This window comes from Chaetura pelagica, unplaced genomic scaffold, assembly GCF_000747805.2.
Source record: "Chaetura pelagica isolate M959 unplaced genomic scaffold, ChaPel_1.0 scaffold67, whole genome shotgun sequence".
Taxonomy (NCBI): Eukaryota; Metazoa; Chordata; class Aves; order Apodiformes; family Apodidae; genus Chaetura; species Chaetura pelagica.
This window is the reverse complement of record NW_009954107.1, coordinates 1,323,272-1,335,428: the sequence shown is the minus strand read 5'-3', so window position 1 is coordinate 1,335,428 and position 12,157 is coordinate 1,323,272. Positions and strand designations below refer to the sequence as shown.

The 12,157-nt window shown below is 39.0% G+C and overlaps 1 protein-coding gene across 3 annotated transcripts in view; it reads left to right on the top strand.

Moving 5' to 3' along the window:
- The first annotated feature begins 836 nt into the window (after positions 1 to 836).
- The window catches only part of FAT1 (FAT atypical cadherin 1), a 98,025-nt gene continuing 86,704 nt past the window's right edge, over positions 837 to 12,157 (top strand). For all 3 annotated transcript variants that reach the window (XM_010002472.1, XM_010002471.1, XM_010002470.1), the window contains exon 1: positions 837 to 4,101. In XM_010002472.1, the coding sequence (XP_010000774.1) occupies positions 837 to 4,101 (3,265 nt within the window). The remainder of the gene's footprint in view (positions 4,102 to 12,157) is intronic.

The following is a 12,157-nucleotide window of genomic DNA, read 5'->3' as shown; positions in this document are numbered from 1 at the left end:
CTGTAATTTCTGATGTGTGTTTGAGGACAGTATTCCAGTTGTTTTGCTGGATTCCTGTTGTCATAGCTCTTGATGCTAGTTTGTTTCATGTCTGTTCTGAGAGGGGAATAAAGGAATGTGTCACATTCTTTATTGATTTTACAACTTAGTGATGCTAGTAAAAATGTTTTTTTATTATATGCATTGCTATCCACTGCTTCTATAAGGATACTCAGAGCTGGAGAGAATATAATGCATACAGAATTATTCTCTGTTTATAATTTTTTATAATTTTTTGTAATTCTTGGAACAAATGCTCATAGGGTAGTTTGAAGATTTCATGGTAATTTCAAGCCAACTCATGCAATTTGCTTCCCCATTATTGGACATGGGTCATTTTACAATCAAAGTTAAATGAGGGAGAAGAATTTTCTACTAGATGACAATTTAGCATATGAAGTACAGGAGTGGAGTGAATGTTCGCTATTCCAGATTAGTTCAGATCTAGTTTGCTCACTTATTGGACAACACAGTTGTATTTCTCCTGACGTGTTGCTTCATTGAGTTGTTTATTTGAAGTTGACTTTGTATGTTCCCCTTGTGTCATGGTAGCAATTCCTAGACTTTTGATCTTGCAGATTCTTGGCTTTTTTTAGGAGTTTTAATTTATTTGTTTTTTTCATGTATTTTTCATGTTGGAACCTTCTGCAAAAAAGGGTATAACCTAGATGTGTAACTTCTGGTTTTCTTTCAAATATGAATTCTAAACTAAACATCAAGGTTATTTGAACAGTATTTGAACAGTAGTAAGTCTTAACATATCTCTCTCATTTCAGGGTTTCTTTGTAATTGCTGCCATGGGAAGATACTTGACTCTGCTGTTGCTGCTGCTGCTGGTGCAGCATTTTGGAAACTGTGAAGGAAATCAAAGGCCACATCATGCTCCACCAATACAATTTACACAACCACAGTATAATGCCACTGTATATGAGAATTCTGCAGCCAAGACTTATGTTGGGCATCCAGTGAAAATGGGCATTTACATTACAAATCCATTATGGGACCTAAGATACAAAATAATTTCTGGTGACAATGAGAACTTATTCAAAGCTGAAGAATATGTTCTTGGAAACTTTTGCTTTTTGAGAATACGGACCAAGGGAGGAAACACAGCTATCCTTAACAGAGAGGTAAAAGACCATTATATGCTGACTGTAAAAGCAGTTGAAAAAAATACAAATGCTGAAACACGCACGAAGGTCAGGATACAGGTACTGGATACAAATGACTTGCGGCCTTTGTTTTCTCCAACATCTTACAGTGTTTCTTTGCCTGAAAACACAGCAATAAGGACAAGCATCGCAAAAGTCAGTGCAACAGATGCAGATATAGGAACAAATGGAGAGTTCTACTATAGCTTTAAAGAAAGAACTGATGTGTTTGCTATACATCCAACTAGTGGTGTGGTAGTTCTAACTGGTAGACTTGACTACTCAGAGACTAAGCGTTACGAGATGGAAATTCTTGCAGTGGACCGTGGGCTGAAGCTGTATGGCAGCAGTGGCATAAGCAGTATGGCAAAACTAACTGTTCACGTAGAGCAAGCAAACGAACACGCCCCTGTTATTACAGCTGTAACATTAACTCCATCAGAATCGGACAAAGATCCAGCTTATGCAATTGTAACTGTAGAGGACAATGATCAGGGTTCAAATGGGGAAATAGCATCATTAAATATTGTTGCAGGGGATCCACTTCAACAGTTCAAAACAGTGAGGTCTGTTCCAGGAGGTAAAGAATACAGAATAAAAGCCACTGGTCACATTGACTGGGAGAGCCACCCTTTTGGATACAACCTTACCCTTCAAGCTAAGGATAAAGGAGATCCTCCTCAATTTTCTTCTGTCAAAGTTGTTCCTGTGACATCACCACATTTTAAGTCTGGTCCTGTCAGATTTGAAAAAGATATATACAGAGCTGAAATAAGTGAATTTGCCCCTCCAAACACACCTGTGGTAATGGTGAAAGCTCTGCCTAGTCACCAACATTTAAAATATGCATTTAAAAATACACCAGGCAAAGTAAAATTCAATTTAAACACACACACTGGTCTCATTACCACTTTAGAACCTATAAAAGCACAATATGCATCCCATTTTGAACTTGAAGTTGTGACTAGTGACAGAAGAGCTTCTGCAAAAGTATTAATTAGAGTACTAGGCATGAACAGCAATCCTCCCGAATTTACTCAGACATCCTATAAAGCCTCCTTTGATGAGAATGTGCCAGTAGGCACCAGTGTAATAAGAGTAAGTGCAAAAGACCCTGATGAAGGTGAAAATGGTTATGTGACTTACAGCATTGCAAACCTAAATCCTTTGCCATTTGTGATAAACCATTTCAGTGGGATTATTAGTACCTCAGAAGACTTGGATTATGAATTAATGCCAAGGGTTTACAATTTAAGGATTCGAGCTTCTGATTGGGGTATACCATATCGTCGAGAAGTTGAAGTTCCTGTTACTATTATGTTAAATAACCTGAATGACAATATACCTCTATTTGAGAAAATAAATTGTGAGGGAACAATTCCCAGGGATCTTGGTGTTGGAGAACAAATAACAACTGTATCTGCTATTGATGCTGATGAGCTCCAGTTGGTGAGGTACCAAATTGAATCTGGAAATGAACTGGATTTATTTAGCTTAAATCCAAATTCTGGAGTACTTTCACTCAAACAGTCACTAGTAGATAGCCTCGGTGCTAAAATGTCTTTTCACAGTTTGAAAATTACAGCTACAGATGGAGAAAACTTTGCAAAACCATTGTATATCAACATAACTGTAGCCACCAGTCGCAAACAGGTCAACTTGCAATGTGAAGAAACAGGTGTTGCCAAAATGCTTGCAGAGAGACTCCTACAAGCAAATAAATTGCATAGTCGTGGAGAAGTTGAGGATGTTTTCTTTGACACTTACTCTGTGAATCTGCATTCACCTCAATTTAGAAGTACTCTCCCCAGTAGCATTGAGATCAGAGAAGACCAATCTGTGGGCTCCAGCATAATGCTTATGAATGCTACTGATCTTGATACTGGCTTCAATGGAAAGCTAGTCTATGTTATTTCTGGAGGTAATGAAGATAGTAGTTTCATTGTTGATATGGAAAGAGGAGTGCTGAAAATTTTATCTCCTCTTGACAGAGAAGTAAAAGATAAATACACACTAAATATTACCGTCTATGATCTTGGAATACCACAGAAGTCTGCCTGCCACCTTTTAGATATAAAAATTTTAGATGTTAATGACAACCCACCGGAGTTTCTGCAAGACAGCTATTTTGTTGAAGTGAGTGAAAACAAAGAGCCAAACAGTGAAATAATTCAAATTGAAGCTACTGATAAAGATTTGGGGGCTAATGGAGAAGTGAAATACTCTCTTCTTACAGACACAGACAAGTTTACTATTAATGCCACGACAGGAGTTGTGAAAGTTGTAGGCATTCTGGATCGTGAGGAACAGCCTGTCTATTTCTTGAAAATAGAGGCTAGGGACCAACCTACTGAAGAACCTCAATTATTTTCAACGGTTATTTTGAAAGTGTCTGTAGAAGATATTAATGACAATCCTCCTAAGTTTATTCCTTCAAATTATCATGTGAAAATTCGAGAAGATCTTCCTGAGGGAACTATTATTACATGGCTAGAAGCTTATGATCCTGATTTAGGCCAGTCAAGTCAAGTGCGGTACAGTCTTCTGGACAGTGGAGATGGCACCTTTGATGTCGACAAACTAAGTGGAGCAATACGTATTGTACAAAGACTGGATTATGAAAAGAAACAACTTTATAACTTGACTGTACGGGCCAAGGACAAAGGAAAACCTGTTTCATTGTCCTCCACCTGTTATGTTGAGGTTGAGATAGTTGATGTGAATGAAAACTTGCACCCTCCACGGTTCTCTGTGTTTGCAGATAAAGGCTTTGTAAAAGAAGATGCCCCTGTTGGCTCCTCAGTAATGACAGTATCTGCTTATGATGAAGACACAGGACGAGATGGGGAGATTAGATACTCCATCAGAGATGGATCTGGTATAGGAGTTTTTCGAATAGATGAAGAAAAAGGTAGGTGAATTTCTGCTATTTTCTAAATTAAATCATATGCCAGGAAAGAGGTAAAAGAAGTGAAATTGTCACAAATGGCATAGATGTTCTTGTCAGGACAAAAGTGTGTTACCAATTGCATGTATAGTTCTGTCTACCGCTTCAGGAAATTACACGTATACATTTGAAACATAATTTTTCTCTGTTGTCTTCATTTCTATCTGGCCTACTTAAAGCCATTCTTAGATCTTAAAATCTATACCACCTGGCAAAAATAAGAATACTATTGATATAAAACAGAGGCCTGCCTCGTGTGAACGCTGTTGTTTTGTGGACAGTGGGACTGTGAAGCTAAGGCAGCAAATGGCTTTCTGCAGGAATTTTCTTGCTTTTTAATCTTAAGTGACATCTCTATTGTGTTTTGTTTTTGTTTTGTTTTAGTTTTTGGTGGGTGTGGGGTTTTGTTTTGGTTTTCCTGTTTTGTTTTTTTGAGTGTTGAGGGTTGATCTCAGAGGTCCTTTCCAACTATGATGATTCTGTGATGCTGTGATTTACTGGAGATGCGTGTGGATGTGATACTGTCATATGTGCTGGTTTTGATAGTTAACCTTTCAGGGTTGTTATAGGTGCCTATCTGTAAGTTAGTAAATAGTGCCTTGTTCATGGAAAGCCTTCTGTCAAAGAAAGCTGAGATGCAGCCTTTAAAAAAACTTGTATAAATTGAAGCAGACTGAATTGTTGACTTGTTTCATTAATGCATAAATTGACAGAAATATTTCAGTATTATTATTCCAGTATTCAGAAGAAACATAATTGTGGTTTCAATAAAATTGTAGTCCTGACTTCTGACATTTTAATTTGACATATGTGTAGCTATCCATTCATTTATGTTTCTGATAAAATCAGAGCATTGATACTGTGTTACTACCTAAGCACCTTAAAATAAATTGAGGAGGAATCTTGTGCAAAATTCAGCTACATGTTACTTATAGGTGAATTATGACATATGTGGTTGATGTCTTACAGAAAAAAACAACACTTTGTAACTGAGGATGAAAAAATAGCAATCGTACCTGGTACCTCCAGTAGCCGTTCTGTGTGTTCTGTATACTTCCTGCAGTCAAGACTGTGGGTAATATGGACAAAGACACTTAACTCTTCAAGGTTTAGGTGAACAAACTGTTATTGGCAATGTTTTTCTTCTAAGTCAGTTATTAAATGATGTAGTTTGTGGTTCTAGAGCTTGAAATGTAGCATTGCTTCTCTTAGCTTTGCTTATAACAAAGTACGTAGCTAAGATGGTAGAACAGATTTTCTGCAAATGGAGAATTGAGTACTTTCCAAGGCTTGGTAGTTTCACTTTTAGGTTTTTGCTAATTGTGCAGACTATTCATTTGTGTATCATACATTTCTGTATACCTATATATGTGTATGTGGACATCTGTGTATTTTTGCGACACTGCTGTGGTGGCAAGAATTAGCTGTCTGCATGTGTTGCCTCTTCACTCTTTTGGCACAGGACTAGCTTGCTTTACTGAAGAGCTGGTGTGAGTTTAAGTTTCTTTTTATCTGCCAAGTTTACAGAGCTGGCAGAACTTGGGGCAAACCCGGCATCTATTTAATAATTTTATCCAGGACAGTGGCTCTGTGTTTTCAAGGTGGGGGAGATATATCTGGTATTTAGTGTTTACAGTTTTTCAGGGATTGAAGTAGAGGGATTTGGTGGGAATGGGGTAGTTGTGAAGAAAGGTTGCTAGTTTTTAATCTCAGTGAAAAAATTCCACTGAAGACACTGGCATGGGGAAGAATGTATTTGTGTTGATAGGTGGTTTATTTCCATCAAAAAAGAGTAGGAGAAAGAACATGACATACCTACAAGCTTGACAATGTAGCTTAAATTTTGTTTTGACACTCTTATTTTTTTTTTAAGAAGTCATTGGAATTGTTACAGAAGGCACTCTTTATACTGTTGTGGCTGAATATTTGTCATGTTTTGCAAAACAAACTGGCCTTGATAGAACAAGCAGACTGATAATTAGTCAAGAAAGAACATGAAAGAATTTGTGGAAGAGATCTGACAAGCAACTTGGTAACTTTTTCAGCTTGTTAAAAGGCTCTTCTCACTTTATCCTTGAGGTACATGAATCTTTCCACTGTCTTTGAAAACAAAATTCTACACTTTCAGTTCAAAGATGGATAAACTGGATTTAATAAAGTTATTTGGAGTCAACATTTAACTGTTTGTTGGCTAAGAGGAATACTTTTGTGCCTGGCTTCTTAGGAACCAAGGTCAACCATCACATTTGCAGAAAAACTACATGACTGATGATGATAGGAGCATCAAATTTCAAGTTTCATGCTAGGAATTTTTGCTGGATTTCAGGCTATATTTTCTAAGTTCATTAATTTTTTAATTTTACATTTCAAAAGGTAGGAAATTTCTTAGTGTTTGATATTTGTACCTGTAATTCTGGAATTTTCACAAGAGAATTTAAGATACTGTTGCCACTAAGCCCTTAGTACTTTTTTTTCTAAGACTTTTCTTTGCTCTAGGTCAGCTGATTTTCATAGGTTCAGTTTTCTGCAGTCCTGTCCAAGCTGTTAGAAGCAGCCCTAATGCATCCATTCTGCCAAACTTGGGAGTTGGGTTGATTTCTTTGTTGCCTAATTGCTTTAATGGCACAGAAAAAAGTACATCAGTGTGAATTTGAAGTATTCCTTAGCCTGGAAAGGCAATAGTGGTCAAGAAAGGAGGAGAGCAGGAATATAGAAGTCTATAAAATTGCAATAAATTCTATTCCACCTTCCTCATGTCACTGTCTGTTTTTTTTTGCATTGCAAGAAGTAGGGCACACACAGTTAACAAGTAACTAACCTAAAATAAGTATTTTTCATGTGGAGTGTAATAAAGTAATAAGGCTAATTTCTCCAGGAAGTTACAGAGATTGAAAGTATAACTAAGGAAAATAAATGATACTTAGGAGATTATTTTGAGGTTTGTCCTCATTCTACCTCCAGTCATAAATTGTTCACTGGAAGCTGAATGGGTAAGGGAAGAAGATGAGAGGTAATAGTACAATATATAATGATTCAGAAGTATAACAGTGCATTGTGACACTTACTGTACATAGATAAAATTAAAACTACATAATACATGGAGAATGTGTATTACAACAGTATGAGGAAAAATGTTAAAACAGCCTTTTTGTGCAGTGAATGGATACAACAAATCAACTGGTTTATTCTTTAGGTATGTGTGTTCAGGAGAAGTTGGGATTTGAGATAGCTTTTTATGTGTGAGCTAGACTTAAATCTGCAAATTGAGATGATCAGCTAGCTATATAAATTGCCTACTAAAGCAGCTGTAAAATATTTTCCCAAATAATTTGATAAGGAATTGAGCAGATTGGGATGTATTAGTAATAGAATGCATTGTGTTGATACAGATTCCAATGTTCCGCGAAAAAGCCCCACATGCACCATCTAAATCCCATTAGTGCTGAGTAATAAAAGGGAGATAAATCATGTCAATACCGTGTTGCTGTTGCCATTTAGAAAACCTCTAAGGAATGACAAAAGCAATTGCCGAAGGCTAACCTAAGACAGAAACTATATGGGACCAAGGCTATTGTCTCTTCCTTGTCCCAATTATCATCCCCAGCAGACCAACAGGGAAAAGGATAATGTCTTCTTGTTTATGTTTTATTGCCAAATATAAGGGTAGAAAATTTATATTAAGTATTTATATTCCTCAAAAGGTGGAATGAAAGACAAGCTCTAGTATGTAAAAACGGTATTGGAAATATGCCCTGTTCTTCAGTTGTAGAGGTGAACAATGTCATCCAATTTTGCACACTGGGCTGGATGTGACACTGTCATGGGAACACCAGCACACGGTGAGCAAGTTCCCACACTGATTTACAGCTATAAAAATGAGAACTGTTAGTACTTTTGCTCCGTATCTCGACTTCCCCAAATAATTTTTACCAAATAGGCTGTTCCTTTCCTTGAGATATCAGAGCTTCTAGCTTATTACTGAGTTGTTTCCTGATCTTGTTTCGAGGTTGTCTTTTGGTTTTGATTTTTTTTTTCTAGTGCTCAAAATCTAGACAGCTGAGGGAGTGAGCCAGCAGGCTTTGGGAGTGTAGATATCCTGGGTCATTTAGCCCAAGAAAAGTCTCATTGCGATGCTTATAGAGGATGGGAGTGCATCTAGAATCTGATGTTCAGAAACAAAGTTTCAAGAGTCATTAATTCCCTGGAGTCTGGTTGCAGTAGAGTAGTTGGATTTGCAACCCTGTGTACACACCCAGGGGTCAGGGTCTTATGCGTAGGCTCTACACAGTAAGACTTCCCCTGATGACAGTTTGTTTGAACTATTTTAATAAACCATGATGAATTTTGCAAACACATTGCTACCAGAAACCTCCCAGGTAGTTCAACTTGCAAAGCTACCAGCTGGCATTTTCTAAACTTCTGCAATTGATGGTTTTTCCCAGCACATAATATACTTCTAGAATGGTGTTAAGAGAGATGTTGCAGTCTGGATAACCTTATTGCTGCGTTTAATCCAGTAATATAGTTATTCCTTACTAGAAATCTTACTGTTCTTTCACTAAACTGAATTTAAGTTATTAGGCCATGAGTGTTACAGAGCAACAGTAATTCTGTTCTAAGAATACCAACAAAGTTTTAGGTGATTAAACTAATTTGCTGACTTAAAAAGATATGAGTGTGCTTTATTAGAACAGAGTTCAGACTAGCCTGATACACTGTCTCCAGTAGTGTAAGGAAGAATAAGAGCAGGGTGGACACATGATTCTTTCTTCTGATGCTTTCCCAGTCTCTGGTTATTTTCTATTTGGAATTTTTTTGAGTGAGATGTAGTTTGTAACCTTTACCAGATTTATCCTTCTTCTGTAGTCTTTGCTTGGAACCATTTATTTTTCAAGTGTAATCTTGCTACCACTATATGGAAAGATTTGTTTTAGTAAAGAATGTGGAAGGAACAAGTTAGAAAAAAAAGTTGACAGGGGCACGTGGAAGAAAATTAATTTCAGTACACTATCGTGGTGTGCATACAATACCATCAATAAAGCTTAATGGCTATTTTTAATATTACCAGAAACATTTCCAGCTGGGAAGACTAGTTCATTAGGAAGAATTAATAAGATTTTAATTACCTAAAGCAAAGTACTGAATTATATTCCTAAAAGGTACAGAGCATTTCTAACACATAATATGCATGCTAACACATCTACATAGTTCTAATTAATATTAATAGTTCTAATTTGTATTAATCAAAATGCAGGATATTATCACATTTATAGATAAGAATTAGCTTCAGGTTCTGTTTATTTAGTGATCTTTGGCTTTTGAGCTTTTCAAATCATTGTTGTTTTCAATCACAGTTGTTGTGTTTCGGTATTAAAACAGGCAGTTGCAAAGACCTTGCAGATAGAACTAACGCTAGAGCCAGTATAGGCCCACTGCTGAAGGAGGTGGGTGCCCTGGTGACAGAGGCACTGATGCCTTCTTTGCCTCTGTCTTTACTGCTGCAGACTCGCCAGGAGCCCCAGATCTACTAAGAGCTACGAAGATGATTAAGGAAGTGGAACATCTCCCTTATGAGGAAAGGCTGAGGGAGCTGGGTCTCTTTAGCTTGGAGAAAAGGAGACTGAGGGGTGACCTCATCAATGTTTACAAATATGTAAGGGGTGAGTGTCAGGGGGACGGAGTTAGGCTTTTCTCCATGATGACCAGTGATAGGACAAGGGGTAATGGGTGTAAATTGGAGCATAGGAGGTTCAAGGTGAATATCTGAAAAAAATTTTTTACTGTGAGAGTGACAGAGCACTGGAACAGGCTGCCCAGGGAGGTTGTGGAGTCTCCTTCACTGGAGACATTCAAAACCCACCTGGATGCGTTCCTGTGTGATGTACTCTAGGTGACCCTGCTTTGGCAGGGGGGTTGGACTAGATGATCTTTCAAGGTCCCTTCCAACCCCTATGATTCTATGATCCCTAAATCCCCAGCAGAAGTCAGGATGAAGGAGGAGTTTGCTTTGATAGATGAGGATTGGGTTAGGGATCAGTTAAGCAATCTGGACATCCATAAATCGATGGATTCGGATGGAATACACCCATGGGTGCTGAGGGAGATAGCGGAGGGCATTGCTAGGCCACTCTCCATCATCTTTGGTAAGTCGCAGGCAACAGGAGAGGTGCCTAAGGACTGGAGGATACCAGATGTTACTCCAGTCTACAAGAAGGAGGACCTGGTTAACTATAGACTATAGCATCACCTCCATCCCTGGAAAAGTGATGGAACAACTTGGTTTTGGCGCTATCTCTAGGCATATCAAGGATGAAGGGTCATTAAGAGCAGTCAATGTGGTTTTACCAACGGGAAGTCATGTTTGAGCAACCTTACAGCCTTCTATGAGGAAGTAACTAGGTGGATAGATAATGGTAGGGCGGTAGATGTGGTTAATCTTGATTTTACTAAAGCATTTGACACTGTCTCCTACAGCATCCTCGTAGATAAGCTAAGGAAGTGTGGTCTTGATGATCAAGTAGTGAGATTGTGAACTGGTTGAAAGGAAGAAGTCAGAGAGTTTTGGTCAGTGGGACAGAATCTAGTTGGAGGTCTGTGCCTAGTGGAGTCCCTCAGGGGTCGGTACTGGGACCGGTGTTGTTCAACATCTTCATCAACGACCTGGATGAGGGAACAGAATGTGCCCTCAGCAAATTTGCTGATGACACTAAGCTGGGAGGAGTGGCTGACACACCAGAAAGCTGTGCTGCCCTTCAGCGAGACCTAGACAGGCTGGAGAGTTGAGTGGAGAGAAACTTGAAATTCAACAAGGGCAAGTGTAGAGTTTTGCATCTGGGGAAGAACAACCCCATGTACCAGTACAGGTTGGGGGCTGACCTGCTGGAGAGCAGTGTAGGAGAAAGAGACTTGGGGGTCCTTGTGGACAGGAGGATGACCATGAGCCAGCAATGTGCCCTTGCAACCAAGAAGGCCAGTGGCATCCTCGGGTGTATTAGAAAGGGTGTGGTTAGTAGGTCAAGGGATGTTCTCCTCCCCTTCTATTCTGCCTTGGTGAGGCCACATCTGGAGTATTGTGTCCAGTTCTGGGCCCCTCAGTTCCAGAAGGACAGGGAACTGCTTGAAAGAGTCCACTGCAGAGCCACAAAGATGACTAAGGGAGTGGAACATCTCCCTTATGAGGAAAGGCTGAGGGAGCTGGGTCTCTTTAGCTTGGAGAAGAGGAGACTGAGGGGTGATCTCATCAATGTTAAGGGCAAGTGTCAGGAGGACAGAACCAGGCTTTTTTCAGTGATGTCCAGTGATAGGACAAAGGACAATGGATGCAAACTGGAACATAGGAGGTTCCATGTAAACATCAGAAAAAAATTCTTTACTGTGAGAGTGACAGAGCACTGGAAGAGGCTGCCCAGAGATATTGTGGAGTCTCCTTTGCTGGAGACATTCAAAACCCTCCTGGACGCATTCCTGTGTGATGTGCTCTGGGTGATCCTGCTCTGGCAGAGGGGTTGGACTCAATGATCTTTTGAGATCCCTTCCAACCCCTAAGATTCAGTGATTCTGTGAAAGACTAAATACTATGTTCATCAGTGGAGCAGAACACTGAACTACCTATTGGACAGCTATTAATCCAGCAGTGTTGTCTGCAGCAGAAGTCAGCTGGCCTGCATGTATCCTACCAACTCTTGTACTTTCAGTCAGTGCTTACTAGGACTACATCCCGATTGTCTGTTTGAAATGCTATCTGCTGCATTTCAACTCCTAACTATGTTCTGGTGCTTCTTGGAAGGGTGGTAGCTGGCACAGGCCAAAAGCAGTTTAGCAATATAGAGAATCAAATTCCAATGTCTGGGAAGGTTTCCTCTCCGTTGTACTGAAACAGCCATAAACCACTTGAAGGTAGGGGAGACACTTTTAATCAAAACTGAGACTAGTATGATTAGATTTTTAGTTAATTTGAGTTAAACTGCCTTACAAATATGGGGCTTCCTTCTCACTCTTTCAGTAAATGCTTCATGTTGAA